Raw genomic sequence first — 25,403 nt, forward strand, 5'->3', positions numbered from 1 at the left:
ACTTCCCATGGGTGGCAGTCAGGCTCAGGCACTGCTGGGGAGCCCAGGGGGCTGTGGGCTGTCACCCTGGTCCCATAGCCCTGGTGGCTGGGAGGAGGGGGAAATAGGGGGCTGCAGGTCATGAGTAAGGGGCACCAGCAGGGCTGAGGAGGTGGGGAGATGTGGGTGGGGAGTGAGGAGCACTGGCAGGGCCAGGGGAATGTGGATGGGGAATGAGGGGCATGGGGAGGCAGGGACTGCAGATTGGGAGTGGAGGGCCATACTGAGGTAATGGGGTCATAAAAGGGATTATGCTGAGGAAAAGGCTGGGAAGGAGTGCTTTAAACAAACAACAAGGAAACAAAACCCTGTTGTCCTGTCCTGGACACTGCTTGGGAACCACTGGCCCTAGCATAGCAGTATGGCTTCACTGTATAGCCAGCAGTTTAGCCCACCACCTGCCTGTGGTTCACAACTGTTCCCTCACGGTTTACTACCCTGCTGCTCTTCTTTCTGAGATTTTTAAACTCTCAGCAAGTCACTCCCTTACCAGCAGCCTCCTCACAGCTGGAGCTACTCAGCAGGGCTGGCTGCCCCCTTTTTAAGAGGACAGATCACACTGTTGCACCTCACCAGTGCCAAATAGTAACAACAGCTACTTCCCATGTCTCATTTATGACACTCCTCAATAAATCCTATAATGACATCAGCATTTTTTCGAACTGTTGATTCATTACATTCAGTTAGTGATCCATAACTGCCCAAATCTTTTTTTGTACTGTCCTGCTGCCTTGATTTATCAAGATCATTTTTAATTCTAATCCTGTCCTCCAAGATGACTGTAATGCCATCCACATTGGTGCTAACTACATTTTTTATAAATATACTTTTTTATTTCATTATCTGATCTGTTAATGAAAATATTGACTGATACTATATGGCTCTGGCACTATGTTTAGTATGTCCTCCCATCTGGTAGAAACCTAACTATCCTGGGGGTGTGGTTCTATATCAATTTTAAGCAGGTCGTATTACCCTAGTTTGCATGTGGGTGTCACATGTGGCTCTGTCAAAGGCTTTATTAAAAGTCAAGAAATATCACATAAACTGCCACAGGGCAGTTGTGCAATATTAATACCATTAGGTGTGCAAACACCTACACATGATTCAAAAGATAAAACACAGAAGTGTCTAACCTGCTTTCAAATAGGGATTCATAGTGTCAAACCAGCCCGCCATCTAAGCTGAGAGCCTTCACTCAGAGGGGGCACCAGCACTCTCAGGGGGTGCATGTTCACCCCTGTGCACTCCCTATGTGTCACATATGGTTGAGGGGGTATGTATGGTGGGGGGGTGGGGAGTTTGTGAGGGGGTATGACTGCATGTGTGGAAGGGTATAGGGCAGAGATGGGCAATTATTTTGGGCGGAGGGCCGCTAAGTTTTGGGGTGCCATCAAGGGCTGCATGACAGGCAGCTGAAGGCAGATAAATATTAATTTTCAAAATTTTTTAGGGGCCCCGCAGGCTGGATAGAATGGTCTGGTGAGCCACATCCGGCCTATGGGCCACATTTTGCCCACCCTGATGTAGGGTATTTTGGTGGTGTGGATACATGTATCTGTGGCAGGATTGTGGAGGGACCACAAACACCCCAATGTCCTACTGCCTGGTGCTGCCAGCGGTGGGGATTGTGTACCATGGGGAGGGCACTGGGGGGGGCGCCCACACCCTGCCCACCGGCACTCCCAGCACACTGCTGGGTGCAGGCTCTGCACCCCTGCCAGCCCCACACTCCACGTTTCCTCCCAACTGCAGCTTTCCTACCTGCTGCCCGGCTGCAGCAGGGATACAAGAGGAGCCGATAGAGGCTGGAGAAGCTGAGCAGGTCCCCCAGTGGGTGCAGCAGTGGCATCAGCAGCCCCACCCAGAAACTGTGCATGCTGGCTGTGGCCAGGGCCCTCTCCCACAGGAGAGTGGGAACAAAGCATACAGGCTGGGTGTGGTACAATCAATTGGTGGGCTCCCGTGGGCCAAAAGAAATCTCCTGGCTGCCTGGATCTGGCCCAAAGGCCATGTTTTGCTTGCTCCTGGTTTGGTACCTTTCACATGCCTACAAAACTGAACTGAAAAGGAAAAGGGAAAAAAAATACAAAGAACAGCGCAATGGTACAATGAGAATGATAACGCCTGTCCAATCCTAAGGAACTGGAACTTAATACCGGTCTTTGCTTTTTGAAGTGATCATCATAGCTCTGTACTGAAGATTGCATCTGTCATTTGTAACTACTAGTTTCGTCAGATGTAGTTTAAGGACCAAACTATTTTCTCCTTTCTCATATGATGACATTATTCTTCATACAGTCAATGGCAATTTTTGTGCAAGTAATGTGAACAGTAACTGATGGCCGGCTAATGGCCATAGTGACAAAAAACTTCAATGTGCCCTTATGTTTGCAAGGAAATATTTCACCAGAATGTAGGTGAAAAAGTTTATTTGTATTGACTGTGCATTTTATTGTGATTAACCATAGCACTCTCATATTTGCATGTGAATGAAAGTAAACAGAGTATTAACTGTGGGTTGGAACAGATCTAATGTGCCTTTGCTTTCTCAGCAGTTGTTTTAAACTAAATAGCTTTATAGTCAAATTCTGGCTCAACAGACTGCATTACACCGGAGATCCTGTTAGCATTTGAAATGATACAGAATAGCTCACTGTCTGTTGGGAACTCACAAGTAATGAACAACATGATTCCATCTTCAATGGATGTTGGTCCTTTGTAGGTGATACAGTGGGTTAGAAACACTGCCATATTGCTTGCACACAGAAATAATAAAGAATTCTAGTGAAGGAAAATTCTTCCCTCCAAAATGTAGATATATTTCAGATGCTCTTCCTAATACCAGAGTGGCTAGAAGAACATATAGAAACTGGTTCCAATACAAAAACTTTTTTCAAGGTATTTGATAATGCATTTGGAAAAAAAAAATCCATCTAGGCTGAAAGTTGACATTTGAGATCTAAGCCTGATGGTTTTTCAATGAACTTTGGAATAAATTTAGGATAGGAAGACAAGCAGCTGTTCAGTTTTGGATGTCACAGGCCTTATGTGGGAAATATTTCGAAATATTCAGAAAAACCTATAATAATAGTAAAATTATCCTAACCTTCCCTCGAGGTAACACTATATAAATGAAGCCATGGGGAAAAATAATCATGTTACAATAAAGATTCATATATCACTAAGCTACACTCTGATCCAACATATTTATTTATTTTTATTTGTTGTTTGAAATGTATATCAGACCTGGATTTGATATGATGTTTTCATTAAATATGTTTAATATTGCCATCTCCAGTCTGAAAGAAAATAATCAGAGTTGAATACAAGAAAACAATGTCTTTTCATTTCTGTCCTGAGAAATCTCTAAAAAGAAGTTCCCCATTAGCATCTGATAATATGGACTGGAGATTAACTTTATCATGTTAGTAAAGAAACAAAAACTACAAAGAAATGGAAATAAAATGGTGAATAAGAAAGAAAAAAACATTGAAATCTGATTAAGGATAGTTTCTGCCTCCTGGGTGGATACATCCTAATCTAGATATCCTTTGTCCATCTTCTGGAGGTGTATTTTGGTATGTGTGCCCTGATAAAAGGCTCTGCATCTTTCTTTGGGTTTATCCTTTATTGAGGCCCTTCATGTTATGTGAATGCTTCTTATAAGAGCATTGCTGCTTATTCATTCAGTTTTTATCAAGTTTTCCTTCCATCCTTCCATAAGATTTGGGCATTAAAGCATACAAGACTTTTTGTTGCTGTTGCTAAATCAGAATCATAAAAAATTGCTATCTGAAATCAGTTGCGATTTTTCAGGATGAAAAACAGATGTCTGAATACTATTTCCATTAAATTTATTTTTAAATGATTCCATTCTACACCTCCTTATTTGTTTTACATGGGCTGTCTGGAAAACAAAAATGTACACAATGGCTATTCCAAGTATAAACTTTTCTTTTCACTTCTGTATGCACTAATTATATTTGTGTTCCATGACCATTTGAAAACATAGCAGGAAAGTAATCCCAAAAGACTATGTTGTATAAAATAGCCCTATCCATTAAAACAAGTAGATAAGCAGCCCATTCTCTATAAATGAATACTACTGAACTTGTTTGTGATAGGTGCTCTGTCTGGATTGAATTATTTCTGTATTCCCTAATAGGAGTTTTTCTTGTGTAGATGCTTTTGGAATGCACTTCAAAATAGATTAATTGTGTTTTTAGACAAACATTTGAGCACTTTGTTTTTATGACAGAAGAAATTATTTGGGTTAGAAACAATAATCAAATGCATAAACATATAAAAAGGAGAAAAACAGCTATTTGTGAATGGTACTAGGTGATCATTTGACTCTGAGTACAGGTATTAAATGATAAGGAAAAAAATACATTTGGGGGGTTCATTTATTAATATTGCCTGGAAATAAAGAAGGTGAATATTTTCTTGTATTTGGCCTAGTTTTGGCTGAGGTTTAACTGGGGTTAAAGTATTTTATATCATTCTTATAAACATATTTTATAATTTAAAAATTAGACATGTTTGGGAGAATTTAAAGGAGAGCAACAAAATAATAAAGGCTGGACCTGTGAAACCTCTAAGTCTAAATTCAGAGTAGAAGTAGTATTCAGTTTCAGCATGAGAAGCCTGAAAGAATACAAAACTACAGTCTACAAATAAGTACATTTTTAGTAAGCAATGGGAATCAATATACAAAATTAGTTATTTGAGAAAAGAACAAAAAAGTCAGTATTCAAATTGTAGTTGATTAAATTTTACTCCCACTGTTGAGGGAACAAAACTGTAACAACTAAGCTGTGGAACATGTTGCTATGGAAATATTCCAGGCTTGATTTCACCTGTCTATCAAGAATGGCTGAAAAGAGTGAGCTCAGTTTTATCATAATGCAAAAGGATGACCATATGACCCCTTAAAAGGGCCCCTTCTAACGGTAATGGATTCAATGCACCTGACTTTCAAAATTAATAAATGATTAATTCCAGAAGACAAATTTTATATATAATATTTAATGGCAAATTTCTTTACAGATTCCTTTCTTTGCAGTGGCACCTTTATACTTTTTCCTGTACTGATATGTATTTAAAGATAAATTATTGCATTTATATTCCACTGGGGAAGCCTGATGGTGGGACACTCCTTTACAGTTTCCAGTTTTTTTTAAACTTGATCTTTTGCTAAGTCATACTGGTTTGATGAGAAAACTTTGACAAACATAGGGAAGAAGGAGATTATGAGCTAGGAACTCTTTTTTTGAGGAGGATATGTGACTGAGGAAATATTTTGTCATTCTAGTAGTAGTAATTTGACCAACTTTATCGCTCTTTTCAAATCACTCCTGTTTTTATATATATTTTTTTTTTCACTCTTAATTTTGCCCTATTGTGGCCTGTGGAGCTGGGTGGGAGCTGTTTGCCAGGCATCTCTCTGGGCTGTCATTTTTTTCTGATACTTTAATCACCATGGCTAGCATACCACACCTAGCTTTCAAAATGTAGTCTTGTCTCTGTATTTGCCTGGAAGAAGACTAAAAATTTACTTTGTATTGGAATGAGAGCTAAGAAATCTAAGCATCAGACTCAGAACTGCTGAGCACCCAAACCTAGGGTCAAGTTTTGTTAGGTTTCCATTCCAGCATCTAAATGAAGTGGCCAAGTACTAAAGAATGTTCAGACCCAGCAACTCTTCTTATAACAAAGATATGAGGTTTTAAGCACTTTGGAAGACCTGGCCCCTTCGATGAGGTATCTAAATGGGACCTAATCTAGCCCCGAAATCGGGCTGTATATTTAGGTGCTTGAGTGAGAGTTTTAATTCCTGAGTTCTTATGAATATCTGCTTCAGCTTCCTAAATGTGACCGCTCAGAATTGATTATGTTCATAACATCATACCAAGATCTTTTAAATAAACTTTATTTTAATAGTTGATTCATAGTTGATAGGGTTGAAAGGGACCTGAGCAGATCATCAAGTCTGACCCCCTGCCATGGGCAGGAATGAATGCTGGGATCAAATGACCCCAGATAGGTGATTATCTAGCCTCCTCTTGAAAACCCCCAGGGTAGGAGTGAGCACCACTTCCCTTGGAAGTTGGTTCCAGATCCTAGCCGTCCTGACTGTGAAGTAGTGCTTCCTGATGTCTAGCCTGAACCTACTCGCACAGTCAACTTGTGGCTGTTATTCCTAGTTACTGCTGGTAGTGCTTGGGGGAACAGGGTCTCTCCTGTTCCCTGCTGGTCCCCCCTGGTAAGTTTATAGATGGCCACCAGATCCAGTCTCAGCCTTCTCTTGTGGAGGCTGAACAGGTTCAGGTCTCGTAGCCTCTCCTCGTAGGACCTGCCCTGCTGCCCCCTGACCGTGCAAGTGTCCCTCCTCTGGACCCTCTCAATGCTGGCCAGATCCCTCCTGAAGTGCGGCACCCAGAACTGGATGCAGTACTCCAACTGCAGCCTGAACAATGTCACATAGAAGGGGAGGACCACTTCCTTGGACCTGCTTGTGATGCATCTGTGGATGAATGACCAGGTGCAGTTAGCCTTACTGACCGCTTCCTCCCATTGGCAGCCTGTGTTCATCTTGGAATCAGTAATGATTCCAAGATCTCTTTCTGCCTCTGTGCTGACGAGAAGGGAGTTACGCTGCCTATCGATATGCTGCTGGTTCTTTCTCCCTAGGCGCGGTACCCTGCACTTGTCAGTATTGAATCCAGTTCTTTCTAGAAGAAGCTACTTTTGAGAGAAATTCTGGCAAAAAAAAGCATTAGGAGAATTTTCATAACTCAGTGACTCCTCAGTTGACATCTTCACTGACTGCCTGCCTCACATGCATACCAGCCCAAGCCTCTGGCTTCTTTACTATTCATTCCATCCAGGAAGAGCGTACACACAAACTGCAGATGCTTCCTCAGCCTGATGGAGGGTATTTATACCAGAAAGCTTGCAAAAAAGGAAAAAATAATTTTTCTGACTATTTGAGTTGGTCTAATAAAAGATATCAGATTCACCCAAAGAACCTTGTCTGCCTATGTCCTTAGAACAGCACAGCTAAAACTTACATCCCTACACTCTCTCTGTCTTTCTCTCTAATACTGTGCATGCCAAACTTTTCCTCAGCACTACCCTATTTATCACCTCATTTCCTCAGCATGGTCCTTCACTCTCACCTCGCAACCCTCCACCACCCCAAGGTGTCCCTCACTCCCTACCCGCAGCCCCCTGGGTCTGCCAGTGCCCCTCATTCTCAACCCATAGCCCCCCACCCCCAGGACTAGGGCCCACAGCACCCGAGCCCTGGCTGCCACCCATGGGAGGCAATAGCTGCTGTGGCTGGAGCAGAGTGAAGAGCCCCTCTGTCCCCTCCCCTGCAGGTGGCATGGCCAAAGCAGAGCTGGGGGGGGGACTGTGCCCCCCCCAGGTCCCTGTTTATCGTAGCCCCGTCCACTGATGTTGTGATCCCATTTGGGGTTCTGGCCCACGGTTTAGGAACCACTGCTCTAATATATATTATTTAGTTATCCTATAAAGATGCAAATCTAATCTGCCTTTTGCCATTTTATGGCAATTTAAATTGGCTGAACACATGGCATATTGCTATTTATGGTACTATTTAAACATTAGTCATGCTATAAGTGTAACTTGTGTGCCAGGGGCCTAAAGCATAGCATTGACCTGAATGTGTGTTTTCTTCATAATTATTAATATATTGTTTAATTATACATCACAATGTGGTCATAGGAAAGTAGGGCTGGAAGGAACCTCCTGAGGTCATCTTGTTCACCAAGACAGGATCATCTATGACTAAATCATCCCAGGCAAGTGTCTGTCTAACCTGCTCTTGATAACTTCCAGAGATGGAGATTCCACAACTTTTCTAGGTAGCCTCTTTCAATGTTTGAACACCCTCAAGGTGAGAAGGTTCTTTTTAATCTCCAGCCTAAATTTCCTCTGCTGCAGTTTGAGGCCAAAACTCCTACTCCTGTCCCCTCCAGCTACTGAGAAAAGTAATAATGTAATAATTACTTCCAGTTAATATATTCATGAATACAGGTTATAATGCCTAGTTTTAGCCTGGCCAAGCAAACTAGAAGTACAGTGGTCTGCCCTAGTATAAGGGATCCTACTTTGGATTCTTCCCTCCGCTTCAGCTTTGCAAATAGTTATATGAAGGCATTTACAGGATTGAGGGTTTACCTTCTACTGTGAGCCTACAAGAAATGTACTGATGGTGTATTTGGACTATGAAAGAATTATTAAAATAACTGGTGCAAATGGGACCCTTCTGGCTAACACATTAAAACAAATCTAAAGGACTCCTTTGAAACAATCTAACCCTGAAGTCCTCTTTAGAGAGCCTACAAGGCTAGATTTGGGGGTGGAGGAGAGGGCAGTAAATTACATGAGAACAATGAGGATCTTTTGAAAGTTTAAACACAGAATTTTGATAACATGAATTTTACTTTCTACAAACTTTTGGTTCTGCCAAGAATTGATACAGTAGTGTACTGGGCCCAAAAGTGCATTTTACAAATGAACTGCCAGAGACATAATAAGTTCCCTGCTTTCATTAAACACTAAAGCATAAATAAATGTGGCATGAGAGCACGGTCTTTGTCCTTTATGTAAGAGTCAATTGTTTATGGAAATTATACAATGCAAAGTAAACATGGGTACTGGAAATGTATTTTCCACTGTCAGTTTAAACTAGCATCTTCGTGGTAAATTCCAGTCTGTTTGTTTTAATTCAGCTACCATGTGGTATTATATATGCAAATGTAACCATGCACATTAATGTACATCATCTGAATAATTAAAAGCACTGTGAGAATTGAGTGAATTGGTAAAAAACAGTATAATTTGGTTTTACTTTGTAGTGGTCACTTAATGAAAAAACACTCAGGATTGTGATGGCTATAGCTGGTATAGAAATGATGAGAGAGATCCTAAAACAGTCTTTTAGATAAAGACTGTCATAATGCAAAACCACTGTGGGGTTAAGCTCAAATTGCCCCAGCAGCCAGAACTTTCATATTTCCAAACTTTCAAATATTTGATATTGTAACAGCAAAACATTCTTTTAACGTGTGTGCATGTGTAATGATAGCAGCAGGTAAAGGATCACTTCCAATTTAAGTAACCTTATTAAAGATGCACATTTTTAAAAGTCCTCATTTAAATGGTTTATGACTTTTCTCAAACAATAAAAGTGGAAGTAGATCCTCAAATTGTATTTAAGAAATAACAAGCTGTAATATCAAAATGCAAATACACTATCGTTGTGATTGTTTACATAAACCAAAAGAAGGAAAAGGTATAATTACTTGCACAGTTTGAGCTGAGTGAAATCCAAGAAGAAAAAAACAGCATAAATTACTAAAAGGTAAATTTAAGAGGGTATTAGGACAAGAACATCCTCATCATCATACATCCTTGTTCAGTACTTAGCATAACTTTAGTCTCTGGTCATGATTCAGACTTTCAGTCATTATTACTTAAAATATGAATAGTAATGAATCAAATTGTTTACTGAAGCATATCTAAGCATAAGCAACATTTTCTTTTATATTTTGGGTGTTACCACATGGAGGAAAAAAACAAAACAGTGAAGGAACATGGAGATGAAGAATGTAACGAAACGTTTTGAAAAGGCAAATAAATGCCATTTTGTCTTGTATACCAGTACCCCTAAATAAGACATACAGGTTTCCGTCAATTTATGCAGTAGATGCGTTCCCGGAGAACGGCACATAAATCAAATTTGCATAAAGCGAACCCAGTTTACAATGGAACAGATAGGGATGCGTTCCCATGGCAGTGAGGGAAGGAGGGAGTGAGGCTGAGGGTAGGGAAGGGGCAGTGAGAGGTGTGTGGGGCAGCTCAGTGGCTGAAAGCAGGCAGCGTCTGCCGCTCCCGGGGCTTCAGTAGGGGTGGCACCGGGCTCTTCCTGCCACTCAGGGCGGGTGGCACCCCACTTTTCCCCACTCACCCCACTGCTCCACTTCTCTTCACTCACCGCAGCCCTGAGAGTGGCCGACGCCAGCTGCCTGCAGCCACTGTGTTGCACGTGTCCTGAACCCCCCCCAGGGCATGGTGCCCTGAACCCCCCAGCATGGCACAATCCAGAGGCTGCAAGCTGGCAGCGTCTGCTTCTCCCAGGGCTGCAGCAGGTGGCAGCCTGCAGGAGGACGAGAGCAGGCTGGGGCCAGCAGCCACTGCAGGCTGGGGCTCTTCCCGGCACTTGGCGGTGGCACTGGGGGGGGACTACAGTGAATTTTGGGGTGGCAGCAGCCCCCCTCCCGTAGCCACAGCCCGTCCTGAGCACCAGGAAGAGCCCAATGCCACTGCCGGCCCAAGACTGAAGCAGCCGCCGGCCCCAGCTTGCTCTCATCTTGCTGCAAGCTGCCACCCACCCTTGCAGCAGCCCAAGGAATGGCAAACGCCACCTGCTTGCAGCCGCTGGGCTGTGCTGTGCCAAGGGGTTTGGGGCACGATGCCTTAGGGGAAGCAGAGCCCCGGGGGGGTTCAGGGCACAGTGCCCCAGGGGAAGTGGAGCCCCAGAGAGTTCGGGGCAGAGTGCAGCCCAGTGGCTGCAGGCAGCTGGCTTCAGCTGCTCCTGGGGCTGCTGCAGCAGGGGCTGGGGTGAGTGGGGCCCTGGTCCGATGGCCCTTTCCCCTCCCCTCACCACTCCTGTCCTCTCCTCTCATGGCCCTGTCTCCTCCCCTCACAGACTTGCCTGCTTGGGGGAAGGGCAGAGTGCCTATGCTGATAGCATAAGAGCAAATTTACCTTGCATATAACGAATTTTGGGTATATAAAAGGTCATCACATAAAAGCGAATTCAAATAAATATAACCTGCATAAATCAAGGGAAACCTGTATACCTTGCTTTTGGAAAGCTAAATGTTGAGAAAAAGATGTTACCAGAGTCAAAGCCAGCTGTGTGACATAGAGCAAGTCCTGGAAACACAGAATCTCCAGGAAGTGTGGCATGTCAGGAAACAGTGTAGGTGGGCATCAGGAACTTCCTAGGATAGGACACCAGCAACAAGGTTGAGCTCCGGACTCTTACAAAAGCAGTGGCAAGACTGCCCTTCTTTACTGTACAGGTCTTTAGATATAAAGTTCTTGTAAATAATAATGTTGTTCCCATACCACAGGCCTCATCAAAATCCTATACAGTGCATGCAGCAGCTCATTTGTCCTGATCTAGCTCAATTGCTCTTTCCAGTATAAACTACAGTGTTAAGCCAGGAGCTAGTGCAAATTTCTTAGCAGCTGTGAGACAGCTAACACTGAAATCCTTGGCCACAGACGCACATGAAACAAACAAACAAACAAACAAAAACCAGCGTTTTACCAGAAGTGGAAGTTAGTCAGTTTGACCTGGCTCCCCTAACATCTATAGAACATGTGCTTCAGCAGGGCTTTTTCGTCACTTTTATGTAATGGCTGAGTCAATCAGCTATTAGATAGAGGTGCCAAAAAGCCCCGCTGAAGTGTGCAATCTATACAGGAGTTGGGTGAGCTGGGTCAGACTTACATGATTCCTGTTCTGGGCATGTGCTATGCTTGGCATAGGGGTGCACCAAGCTGAAAGTAAAGGACAGTTTTTCTTTTTTTCTTTTTTTTTTTTTACTTCTGTAATCAGCCCTTCTATTTACTGGGCCAGAGAGAAATGGAAGCCATTTTGGCAGCCATTAGAGTGCAGTGTCTCCATGCTTCTATTCCAGCAAAGAAAAATCGATCTCCCATTTTAAGACATACACCCCAATTTTGGAGGGCAGATATGGGGGAAATAGTTACGTATGGTACATGCATAAATATGTTATACCTGCTCATGCAAAAAAGATTTTAGAGGAAAAAAGGTGGTCGCCCCCCCTTGAGTATTTTCTGTAACTTGTTATAAGACAGGAGAGCAAAAGGCTTTTGCAGCTTTCTACAGTCCTTCTACCGGAATATGACTTGTATACACCTGAGTGACACTGACCATATAGGCAACCCTCGCTTAACGCTCTTAACTGGTTCCGGGAAAACCAAGCATTAAGCGAGACCATGCTAAGCAAAACCCATTTCCCCATGGGGTTTAGTGTAAATAGAAATAATTGGTTACTTCTGCTTCTCACCATCGCCGCTGCCTCTCTTCATCCCTCTGCCTGCCTGCTGGCCATTCTGGCCCCATGTGCCAGCCCACACCCCACACTCCTGCCAGCTCTGCCACCACACTTATGCTTCCCCCTGCTGCCGCTTCTTCCCACCCCCCCCGCCCGCCAGCTGCTCTGGCACCACATGCCAGCTCCTGCTGCCCTGCCCTGGGCCCCTGCTGGCCCTGGCCTTGCAGCACCAGTGCAGGCCCTGAGGTCATGCCTGCCCACCCACTCGCTGCCACTCACCACTTCTTACAACTGCTGCTGCTTTGCTGAGCGTTAAGTGAAACGTATTAATTTTAAATGAGCACTATAGCGAAATAGCGCTACCTGAAACCGTGTTAAGTGGGGGCTGCCTGTACTTCTTAATTCCCAGACAGTGATACTTTCAACATCTGATGCAAGAATCGGTCTGCTGAACTTAAGGCATTTACTGTATGCAAGTATTTTGAAAATGGCCACATTCCTTAACTGAAAATGGTACTTGGTTTTGGTTTGTTTTTTGGTGGGGGGGAGTTGTTTGTTTTGGATTGGTTTTCTTTTTTTATATATACACATTTTTGCTTATATATATATATAGCAAGGTGGTTGTCTGTAGTTTAGGCTTTTCAGAAGGTTGCAAATCTTTAAAAATGTATAGCTTACACATGCTCGGTACAAATTTAATATAACATGGCAGAATCTCAAGGTTTAGTCTGTGCTGGACATGCTTCAGCTCAGCACTGAGCAGGATTACCCCTGCAACTGCTGCTTCCAGCTGCTTTGAGTCATGCCACATTGGGGAACCAGGACTGAAAGGAGAGCCAGTCTCTCCTGTGCTATCACTGATCCCTGCTAGGCCCAGGCAGCATGGATAGGGAAGCTGTTTGCTTTGAATGCAGAAGGTAGAAATAGCAGAAGGGGATGGGGGTTGAGAGTTCAAACAGTAAGTTAAGACAGAGGCATTAGACATGAAGGCTGGCAGGGAGAGAACAATAAAGACACTAGGACTGGGAATTTCTGGCAGACACTGGGGGACTTACTGGACAAGGAAACTAGGCTGGGGGGAAGGGTTTGTGGAAATCTTGGATTTGTTGAACAAAGAAATGGGAGGGGTAAGGCAAGGGGAGGATTGTGAGCCACCACGGGAAGAGAAAACCAGATTGGTTAGGGATCTGGCAGGGGAGGCTGGGTCTGGCTAGGCAACGGGACTGTAGACAGAGATGCTGGGATTCATAGATTCATAAATTTTAGGGGCTGGAAGAGACCTTACAAGATCATCGGGTCCAGCCCCCCTGCACTTGGGCAGGAAAGGCTGCTGGAGTCACATGACCCCAGCAAGGTGGGTGTCAAGATGTTTTTTGAAGATTGCAAGGGTGGGTCACAGTACCACCTCTGGGGGCAGTCTGTTCCAGACCCTCAGCACTCAACTTGTAAAGCTTTTTCTTATGTCCAGTCTGAAGCTATCTTCAGGCAGTTTGTGTTCATTGTTTCTTGTCTTTCCCTGGGTGCCTTGGTGAACAGATGCTCCCCCAGGCCCTGATGTACGCCCCTAATATACTTGTAGGCAGGAGTAGCAGAATCTGTGAATGACTGAACAAAGAGATTAGGACTGGAGGGGGAGTCTGGGAAGGAACATGGAGATTTAGGGCTGGCCAGGTAAGGGAAATGGGATCTAGGATGAGGAGCCAGGCTGGGGAAGACATGAGGCAACAACAAGCTTGGAGGGGACAAGGCAGAAGGCTCACACACTGAGAAAGTAGGCAGAAGGGAGAACACCTCCTGGGGCACACTTCCCTCCCCGGTTTATGGTACAGCTAAAGATTCCAGTTTCACCGGTCCTGTTGTCAGCATGCACCTGTGAAATGAATTAGCAAAATGTATGTTGTATGCCTCATGGGTGTTTGTCTACATCGAGGATGACACACACTTAGCTTGCATATAACAGCAGGCTGTGCTGTGGACCTGAAGGTGCCAGCCCTGCTGATGAAACGTGTGTCAGTATGTTGCCACATGAGAGAAGCTCTGGGTTTTCTAGTTTTATTTTTTTTAATTAAAAATAACCTTAACCCCTCCCCCCCCGAAATTACAAGCACACACTTGCATTCATAGCCAACATTAAAATAATATTTTTGTTTCCATGCAAAATCAAGCACCACCCAAAGGTTATGAAGTGCCAGCATTAAGGGTGTTTCTTCCACTTCCTTGTGCATGTGTATTGTGATGGTCTTTGATGGCATAATCTAGAACAATTTTTTGATGGGGCCCCTTCCTTATTCAGTGTACAGGGTGGATAGTACTTCCTTTACCAATCGTTATACAGCACTTCATGTGTTCAGTCAAAATATAGCTCCAGTTGGCTTTAGCTGCAGTGCTAGTGCTCAGCACTTCTGCAAATCAGGCACTGGAGTTTTGGGATGGGCACACAAAAAAGAGAAACATGCAATTTGGGGATACCCATAAAAAAGATGGATTAGTGGTTTACCTAGTGGTTTATCACACAAACTCCATGGCAGAGAAAGAAAGAATCTGGTTTTCCAAAATATCCTTCAACTGCCTTAACCATGAAACCTTTTTTTTTTTTGTTCTGCAATTCCTTGCTTTATTCATCTTCCAACTTCTATAGCAAACTGTAGGATCCTACACATAACAGCTTCTTTCACCACACAACCCTGATTCCACCCCCTGTCATGTCCTTCATATTTAGTGGATGGTATCTGTGGAAAAATAGTATCTGATCATGTAGTTAAACATTGTATTATAATGCATGTGTACAAAGAGGCTGAATTAAGGTGGTGTTTAACACTGATAGATTAATAATGTGCTTTTAAGACCATTCATAGTATAAATATAAACTGACCCACATTAATGTGGGACAGAGATAAATTTATCTGTTCTTTGCAGTAGATATTACATGAACATCAGGGATATTTTTACATTTAATGTTAAAAACCCTCTCAGATATAAAAGAAAAAGAAATTCATTTCTTGCCCCGATCTGAAATTCCCTGGTTACGAATTATTTTGGGGTAAGTTATAGCCAAAGATGGCTGGATGATTTCCAGTTGACCTAGATGAAAATATATTACTTTTTTTAACATAGAAAGGAGCCAGAATATTGTGTGTCTAACTTTACCATTACGATACAGGAACTTGCGGGTATATTTCATATTCTCAGGAAACACCACATTCTTTTAAACTGCACTTACAGATGTTGGCACTTACTGTTCATCATGAAAAATATGTTAAGAACAATTTTCAAGAGAGTGAAAACAGAATTTCAACTGGTAAAACCAAGAAGGATGTTTGTGGCTCATATGTTACCTTGCTCTAAATAACATTCTGTGATCCAACTGCTATCACTGCTGACTACAGGGTATTGCTCCTCATTTGCTACACAGAGTTGGCAGCCAGTTCCAACAAAGCTCTTTTTGTGCCTTTCAACTACTGGTATTCTGGGGGCAGGCCTTCTTTTCTTCTCTTTCTACTTGTTTTCTTGCTGCAGCTAAGTTGACCATGTTTTCAGCAGCTTTCTCTTGCTAAGTCGTTTTTTTTCCTCCTTTTGCTTTTAATTGAGATGTTTAGTGAATTTCTTACTGTGGCTTAAATTTTTGTCTGCATATCATTAAAAAAGAAGGAAGACCTGTGGAGGACAGGAAAGACTAAACCAATCCATAGCACCGTTGTAGCAGCATTCAGCAGAACTCCCTCTCAGGCTTATGCTGTACCACCTTCATTTGGACTGCTGTACCCATAGTAGACCCCTAGAAGATTTTAGGAGCTAATCCTGTACTATGCTGAGCTCAGTGCCTTTAATAACTGTTCCTGCTGTTCAGCCAGCCACCTCACATCTTCCTTTAGAAACAGAATCAGAAAAGGAGATGGATCTTTCTTAGAAATAGAATCAGAAAAGGAAATGGATCACCCAGATGACAGAGGCTAGGACAAAAGTTGCCCATAAATCAGTATAAGTGATTGGAAACTGGTTAAAATCTGTAACACAACAGAAGTTCAGTGCACATAAACCACTTTCAAAATGGCCCAAACCAGTTTAAGATAAACCTGGATGGATGTAGTATCAGAGTTAACTGATTTAGGTGAAATCGGTTTATTCAACTTCTGTCCCAGATCCCCCCTAGATTCAAGTTAACTCACCGTCTCCCAGCCTCCCAGGATGCTTTGTGCCTCTCCCTGTAGGCCCAAACTGTCTGCTGCAGCCCACCAGGGAGGCATGCTCATACACCGCCCCCCCCATACCCAGCACTAGGCCTGGGCCACTGCAGGCATATGGCTGCATTTCTGAAATCAGAGTGACTGTCTGTTCACTTGCTTATTGGTTCAACGTATGCAATTTAGACTAACCTGTGAAGATTGAATCCATTCAACCTCAGGCCTTTTGACTGTCTTTACTTAGCCAGAGTCCAGTTAGGTCAGAACTTTGCACCTCAACTGGTTCAGCAAAGCCAACCAGTTGTCTCCAGATAGGTCCTGGGCTCTTAGTTCTTTATGTTGAAACCCAGGTGTAATTTGTAGAGGAGAAAGGAAAAAATAATTTTAGCCTACCTTTTTTCCTGATGAGGGTAGAGTTTTAATATTTCCTAACTCAAAGCTCACAAAAGGAGAGTTTTCATCACAGAGGCCTTTATGAAATTACATGAATTTCTTATCCACAGCCCTCCATCTCACACCCCTGTTACGTTCTTTGAATCCTCTATTTTAAATCCTATCCTAAAAACTGTGAATATACCATTTACATATGTCACAATCAGTGAAGGCCTGATTCAGTGCTGATGGAAGGCAATGGAAAAACTTTGGGTTTGGATTAAGCCCTAGAATAAAACATTATTACATTCTTTCCTTCCAAACTGGGAAAGGCGGAAAAGACGCAGCCCTTTTGCAGAAGTTCCAAAACGACAAAGTGCTTATAGCCTCAGAAGGGAAAAGTTGATACTGCATTATTTTGCTTTATTCGGCTTCTGACACTCCGCTCCTCACTGTTTAGTTTGCATGCCTTCCAGTACTGCCTTAAGTAGCTTGACTAGCAGTTGGCGCACATACTTTTTGATTCCCATGTACCTTTCCATTAAGAAACTGTGGATTTTAAAATTTTGTTTAATTAGTGAAGAAAAAAAAGAGGAGAGTTGAGTCTTTGACTTGGAATGGAAATTGGTGAGGTTTGTCATGCTTTATTCTTTCAGGAGTCTGCTGCACCGTCCTGGACTTGTTCCTGAGAAAGCTGTGTCTACATTAATGAGTTTTATCTTTGCACTAAACCATTCTAGAAAAAGAGTCCCTATCCTCAGCCTAGATCAGGGGTGTCAAATGTACAGGGGCCACATGGAGGGGGCTCAGGGGCCACATGGGGAAGTTGGACCTGATCCTGCTGCAGAGGTGCTGGGAGCCACACCATGGGTCCAACCCTGTGCTCTGGATCTGAGCCAGCATGTGGTCTCAGATTTGGTGTGCCCAGTTCAACCTGGTGCATAGCTCCAGAGCCAGTGCACGGGGTCTGGCCACAGGCCCAGCTGGTGTTCTGGCCACAGCAGTCAAGACTGCCCCGACTCTTCCTCCCTGCCCTCACGGCCAAATGTCCAAGCCCATGGGGAGCCTTTTTTCTGCTGCTTTGGGGAAAAAAAGCTGTGTGTTATATGTGAGGAAACTATGGTAGCTTCGTATCCCATGGCCTCCCCAAGGCTTCATATCCATGTAGATGCATGGATCTACATATATATAATTGCTTAAATATCTACATATGATATAATTGCTTTAGGAGGTAATGGGAGTCTCCTCATCCACCAATCTGAGGTGCAGGCTTCTGTGTATCCAGAGATTGTGATATATGTAGCCCAGAAGCACTGGTGTGCGAGGCAGCTTGGCATCAGTCAGAAATCTAGAAGGACTAACCCACAGACTAAGTGCAGACCAACTGTGTGTATGCATCTTCCCTAAGAGAAGGCTGTTCCATGGCTTCACATATTAATATTTTTTCCAGGCAGTCAGCATGGATTTCACACGAGTTTAATTTCAGCCGGCAGTTAAATTTCCACCAGCAGTTAGTTCATGAGGTGATCTCAGCCAGGCACTTTGGCCAGGCGTGCCTAACTTCATGGAAAGTGAACACCTAAATAGTAGTTAGACACCTAAATACCTTTAGGAATAAGATGAGTGGTAATGGGTTGTCTTGTCATATTCTGAAGGAAGGAAAAAGATTGGAGCTGTTTCTGCATTATTGATATTTGAACTTGTGATGTGTCATCAGTTCTGCTAGTGGTGGATCTCATCACCACTAAGAGATTGTTGGTTATTCAAGAGAGAAAGATTGTCTCTGTCTTTGAAAAGCTCACTCCAATTCTTGATGTTCAATTGGCAGTAAATAAACTGATTCTCTTAGACCTAGTTTACAAAGAGATCAAGTACGAGAGAGGATTAGACTCTAATTGATTCGTTTCAGTAGCTTCTGGTTTGCTTCTCTTCCACTAGAAAATGTATGTAAATATAAACAGACTGTGGACCTCCTTCGTTATGGCAGTCAGACTGGTTTGGCTGAGGAAGAGATCACTACTAGGTTTTCCCTTTGTATCTAATCAGCTTCTCATTATAGCTCAAGCTCCAGTGCCAAGGTGTAAAGCAGATGTTTCTTAGGGATTTGTACTGCTCCCCCTTCATTTTATGACTCTCATCTGTTGAAAACGTGAGTGAAATGGTGGCGCATAAAAGACGGGAAGAAAAAAACTTAACTTGAGGATGGCTTGAAGAAATACTAGTGATGGCTGCATTGCTAAATAAATAGAGATCTTTTTAAATAGTTTATTGGCAGGTTTCTTTTCTCTCCTGAGAATGAATTGTTTGACTGGTTTTTCTTGTCATATATGAGTGATTGAATGCCTGCAAGAAGCCTTCTTGACAGCACAGCATCAGCAGTTTTCCTGTGTAGGTTCAAGACTGAAAATTGTCCTGGTTTGGTACCCATGATCAGATAGTTGCAGCTTTTTCTAAAGGACATAGTTACTGCTGCATAATAAAGCTTAGTCCTGTCTCAGCCTTAAAGCAAAACAACTGTTTCTACATAGTCTGAATTGCTTCTGGTTCCTTTTTGTTCTGAGAGCAAAAAAATAAATTGCTCTTTCAATCAGCTTTTCATCCCTTCAAGGGATGTATTTAGAGAGATTGCACAAAAACCTTCCCTTGACCTTGCAGGTTATTTCCTTTTAAGCAACTTGTATAACATTGTCAAACGACTGACAAAATATCTGCTCCCTAACCTCATAGCCTACAAATCCATAAGCATGAGATGTCTATGTTAAGGTACAACTTCTAAAGCCCTTAGCCATGCTAAATTTGTTATTCTTCAGATGATTTTCTTGCCACAAGGGTTACGACTGTTTGTATAACAGACAAACATAATGTTGATGATGAAGCAAATTAACCATTTGTACAAGCCATGTAAAATAAATTGCCCGGTGGATTGAGTTTTCTTGGACACTCTGTATGGAACTCTTGGGCGAAACATTGTCGTGTCTGTTTCTTAAGTTTATAAAAAAAGTAGCCAAAAAAGGTTTACAGACTTTTCACTACTGCTGACACTGTGAATCACTAAATACAGCCTAAGCCAATTTTCATCTGTCATATTTTGACTATGTTTATTTTTCCAGTATCTCTTTGAGAACTCTAGAAGATTCCAAAATGTAATAGTTAAAGAATGACCGTCCTTTCCCCACAATATAAAGGGAAGGGTGATTTTTGTGACTTAAGAAATTTGTCTGGTTAGCAGGATATTTTACCTTGTACTCTAACAGCGCCTATAATGTATTAAAAATTGCCTGTTATTTTCAATCAGTTGGTATTTAAGTTAACAATTTAATGGAGTATTTTGGCTGATTGAAAAAGATTAGAATACACATATCACTATGTTTATGTTAAAGTAGTCTTTCTAATTGCATTATATGATATAATCTAGGCTTACCTGACAAAGGACTGTTTTGGTTTTAGTTATTTTTACCCATCCCACAACATGCACACATGCACGTGTACGCCTGTGTGTGTAAATTAAAGTAGCGGGGGAAAGAAGATACGTTGGCTCCCTATAGACATTATTTTTGTACTACTACAAAATTTATAGCACTACAGATAATAGAGCTACGGGCAGCAAGATGTTAAAACCCCCGTGGCTGAAGTGTGCTTTGTCATGCTCCCCAGGCAGGAGCAACCCCGGACTGCTGTTTGGCTCCCCCTGCCCCAGGACTTTAAAGAACATGTAGGCAGCCAAGCACCAAAGCTGCTTGCAGATACCCAGGGGCTGAAAAGGCTGATTTTTAAAAATAAATTGTATTAAGTCCAGTCCATGTGATTTAAAGCTGTAGATGGATGCAAATAGCATTAAATGCTTAGATGTACTGTTGTGTGGTAGTAAATGTCCAGTTCCCTCTGCTCTGGTGAGAAGACAGGGTGAAAAAAGGTCAGGGTTGTCAAAAATATTTTATCCTTTCAAATCTGAGAAACAGAAATCTGAAGAAATGAGTATCCTGCAGTGTAGACAAAAAGTAACTTTAATGAGCAAAGTAATTTTGCCTGTATATGAAACTGCATGCATGGCCAAAAACTATAATTAATCTTAACATTTGCCTCCTGTGGGTGAAAATCCCCCAATTTCTTAAGAAAGTTTCTGCTGGTATGGAAATTAACTAATATCAGTCTTTCAGTATCAAAGCCAAACATCAAGGTTTCTTAAAAATTGCCTCTTCCAGTGAAACTTTAATATTGCATTTGAAATTGAATCATTTGAATTTCTTTGTTAGAAATTGAATTTCATAGATAGACATTGTCATTGTTTGTTCTTAAAGTACGTGAAGTTTTAAAGTCTGTTTTCCCAGGCATCCTGGATCCCTCCAATATCTAAAAAGTTCATCAACAAAACATTCATTGTAGATGGGAATCAATTTAATGCATTAATATAATGAGAGCTACTTTTCTTTGGATAAGCCAATTCTATCAGCTGAATGTTGATATCAAATGATTTTGGGAGCAGTTATGAATTTAATAGATCTGCTTATTTATCAAATTTCAATAGTGTGATTGTTAATTGGGTTAAAGTTTGTGGCTATTTTTCTCCAGAAGGGAAAATTCCTGAAAGAGAAATTTCTGGGATTATCTTTTCATCTACTTAATCTAAGCAGGGTTGAGTGTGTAGTCTTATGTTTAATTTTTTAACTTTTGTATTTGTTCTACAGCAGTTTTAATGATGTCCACCCTTAAGATACAGTATTATTTTATTGATTTTAGTCAGTGTTATATCTGGTATGTCAGATCAGATGCTTCACCAGGGGGACCTGGTGACAGTCTGTAAACTCACTAGGGGGGACCAGAAGGGTTTGGGTGAGACCTTGTTTCCCCTAGCACCCCCTGGCATAACAAGGAATAACGGCCTCAAGTTGTTAGACAGAAGGTTTAGATTAGACATCCGCAAGAACTACTTCACAGTCAGGGCGGCTAGGATCTGGAACCAACTTCCAAGGGAAGTGGTGCTGGATCCTACCCTGGGGGTCTTTAAGAGGAGGCTTGATGCCTACTTAGCTGGGATCATTTGAGCCCAGTTTTTTTTTCTCCTGCCCTGGCAGGGGGTCGGACTTGAATATCTATAAGGTCCCTTCCAACCCTACTTCTATGATCCTATGATTCTATGACCACTTAAATCCACAGTGTTTGATTAAAGCATGTGTGATAAGGTCTATGATTTTTAAACACCTTGTGTTTATTATTCTTTGATGTATATAATGTACATCATTTTCTGTGGCAGGGGAAAGAAGGCCTTTATATTACAAGTTAGAAAATCCACTAGTCCTACTATATACCTTGTGTATATCGACTTCATTTTATAGAGTTCCATTGTATAATCAATGCTAGAAAGAGAGACATGTTTTGGAAAAGGATTTTTAAAGCGCTGGATCATATTTTTATATCTACATCAACTTTATATCAGAATTTTAATTTAGAACTAAATAATTAGTACACTTACATACTCATTTTCCATTTAAATCAGTTCATTTAATTATTGGTAGATTTTTTTGTTTTTGTAAATCTGTGCAAAAAGCCCAAATGTTTAATATCTAGAGAATACAGCATGAGTTTAAGCATATATGTAACCAGAATAGGGCATTTGTGCAACTGCACCTTGTTGTTGCTGTTACACTGAGGAAGCAATTACTGTTACAACTTAGAAATTTTCTTCATGGTTCTAGTTATCAGTCCTGCAAAGAAATGTGTCCACACAGACCCTGCATAATCCCTCAGTAAGTGGGACTTTGGCATCGTATAACAAGGCTCATGGATGAATTGCTTTAAAACCCACCCTGCAAGCAGGATCTGAAAATATTTTAATGGGCCATTTTTTTCCAAATATCACATAAATGTTGACCAATTTTTTTAACCTATCTGTACTTTTAAAACCTAAATGCATTTAAACAAGGTGTTTCAGTTACTTCATTTGAGAGCACGTGCCATCTTCTACTTGTCTAAGTAATTATGCAGTCCTCTCAATATCTCTCTGAAGTAGGGTAGTAAGTACTATCCCCATTTTACAGATAAGGAAACGGAGCACAAGATATGTAGGTTGCAACCCCAAATGGGGTAGCAGCATCAGCAGATGGGGTCATAGGGGTGGGGGCTGTGGGTTGGGAGTGAGGGGCCATGCTGGGGAAACAGGGCCATGCTGAGAAATAGTTTGGGAAGCACTATTTTAAACAGTCTGTCCAAGATCACACAAGAAATGTGGGTTCAAGACATAGCTTCAGTGCTTGGCTTCTGGATTCTAGTTCAATTTCCTTTTCAGTAGCCCACCTATCTCCCTTTTATGGACAATAAAGTCCCAAACAATAGGTCCCCCATTAGGAATGGAATTGTGTGAAGTCTTATGACAAGAAGTTGTGTTTAAAAGCAGATATTTAAAAATAGGTATGTTCTTTGATTACCTGAATAAATTCATTAAACTAGCATTTCATTAAACTAACATTTCCTAAAGAGTGCAACAGACCTCATTGGGGATGCACAGGTAACTAGTGAAAACAAGGTGCATGTAGAAATGGGCATACTATCCATTTCCCTTTGGGTGATAACAGTGAGTTCATGAAGAGCTACACAGAGCTCTAAACATAAGTCTTGGTAGAAACTTAAAGGTGGAATAGATTTTATTTTTAAATATTATTTTTATTTACTTAATTCTCTGAGCAATGATTACATGCTCTTAGTACTGTCATATCACTAAAGCTTACAAAATAGAAATAAAGTTTACAAAATGCATAATAAGTAATACTTAATGCATAAAGGATAATTGTTTTAAAATATGTTTATAATGTTTATTTGTGGACATGTGCTCCCTTATTCATTTGGGATGTAAAAGAGGGTTTTTTTTAAAAAAAAAAATGCCAAAACATTTCTGTTCACCTATTTCATGTCTGGCACAAACTCTGTGTAAATGTTATATGCCTGGATTTTAAAAAATCTTTAAAAAAAGCATTCTATTATTAACCTGACTTTGGAAAAAATACAGAAAATATTTTACAGAAGGCACATATATTACCTGAATGTAGAAGGTTGTATCCCTGTTGGGTCACCATCTCTAAGACTAAAAATACAAGGCTTAGAAGAAGAAATTGGAGACGGACAATGATGGTCAAAAGAAAAGGAAACTATACTAATAATTTCTTTTGATGTTCAGTTGGGATCCTGGTGTCTGTTCTGTAGGTCATGGATAAACTGAGCAACCCTCTTGGTCAGAGAAGAAGTCTCAAGAGGTGTGAGCTGATTGGCATTCCTGAGCCAGTGCTATCAATTCAGCACTTTTTCATCAGCATTTTGATTTTCCTTGGAGTGAAATATTGATTATTTATTTTGAGACTTGTGTAGAAATTAGCATTTCTAAGTTCAGAGTGAGATATTCATTTTCCCATGCTCTACTTTTATAATCTGTGATAGCAGTCCATAATGCTTAGATACCTACTGTATTGAAAATCATTGTATGAATTTATAAGAAATATATATATAAATATAGGCAGCTTGATTCTATTTGTAAAAATGTGTGCTCCATTAAATTTCCTTTCACAGAAGGCTGAAAGTTTGGGCTTAGTTCTTATTAGTCATTTGTTCCAGCTTTATTCTTTGTAATATTACTTTAGGGATTATAGGTATATGAGCAAAAGGATCTGTTATTTTCAGGGCCATTCAGCTTTATGTTTTATGTTACTCTTACCTAGCTTTTATAATGATTGATATTTTCCTTTGTTTCAGCCAAACCTTTTACATCTAAGGTGAAACAGATGCGACTACATAAAGAAGATTTTGAAATCTTGAAGGTGATTGGCCGAGGAGCCTTTGGGGAGGTAAGTGTTTTCTTGTTTTGTGAGAGAGTTTGAATATTTTACAGAAGGTCTGCAGCAGTCAGAAAGTTTATTGGTACCAAGGTACTGTAATAAAGGTCTTCTAGAAATTCATAAGTGCTTTTGAAATCTTTAGGCAGAGCAGATGTGTTAGGTCAAACTAAAATGTAATACAAATACTATTAAGATGTATACATTTGTGCATGCAATCTGTACAAGTCTTCAGAAAAAGAGATTTCAGATTGTATTTTAATACTGTATTTGCTCCAATGTAAGATGACTCTGAATATAAAATGATCTCTAATAATGAGGTTCTATATATGGAAATTTATAAATTTGTTATAATTTTCCAAGTATAGAAGCTAAGTATTAGAGGGATTGTCTTGAATTTCCCTTCCTTCCCATTGTTACAGCACGGAAGTCAGTGGTGGGGGAGAGAGGGGATCAGGTTGCCCATTGCCCTCTGCCCTGACCAGTTCTTCCCCCTGCAGCCTTCCTGACACCTGAACCCCCGCCCCTCACTTCCTCCAGTCTTTGCTTCTTCCTTTCCAAACTTCCCCAAGTCTCTGCCTCTTCCCACAGCCTCATACCATTTACTGTCAGATGCTGCTCTGGCTGCTCTGACCCAGGGTTCCTACAGACATTTGGGGCCCCACTTTAACTTATGGCACTTTACACAAAGTGCCATGAGTTAGAGCCCTCTCCACACCCCCCAACCCAACAGACTTTCTCATCTGTTTTTTTAAGTGGGCTTGAGCCTGCCTGCACCAGCCCTGTCCAGCAGGTGGGGGTGCTCCAGCAAACCACCCCTTTTCTCATCCCAACTCTTGCCCCCTTCCCCCAGCTCTGGCGCTGTC

General features: G+C 41.6%; 1 protein-coding gene across 7 annotated transcripts in view; it reads left to right on the forward strand.

The window, feature by feature from the left end:
- CDC42BPA (CDC42 binding protein kinase alpha) overlaps positions 1-25,403 on the forward strand; it is a 334,018-nt gene that overhangs the window by 81,973 nt on the left and 226,642 nt on the right. For all 7 annotated transcript variants that reach the window (XM_090047507.1, XM_090047449.1, XM_090047476.1 and 4 more), the window contains exon 2: positions 24,458-24,549. In XM_090047507.1, coding sequence (XP_089903633.1) covers positions 24,458-24,549 — 92 coding nt within the window. The remainder of the gene's footprint in view (positions 1-24,457; positions 24,550-25,403) is intronic.

The sequence above is a fragment of the Crocodylus siamensis genome, chromosome 1 (genome assembly GCF_052110815.1).
Source record: "Crocodylus siamensis isolate JL-2025a chromosome 1, ASM5211081v1, whole genome shotgun sequence".
Classification (NCBI taxonomy): domain Eukaryota; kingdom Metazoa; phylum Chordata; order Crocodylia; family Crocodylidae; genus Crocodylus; species Crocodylus siamensis.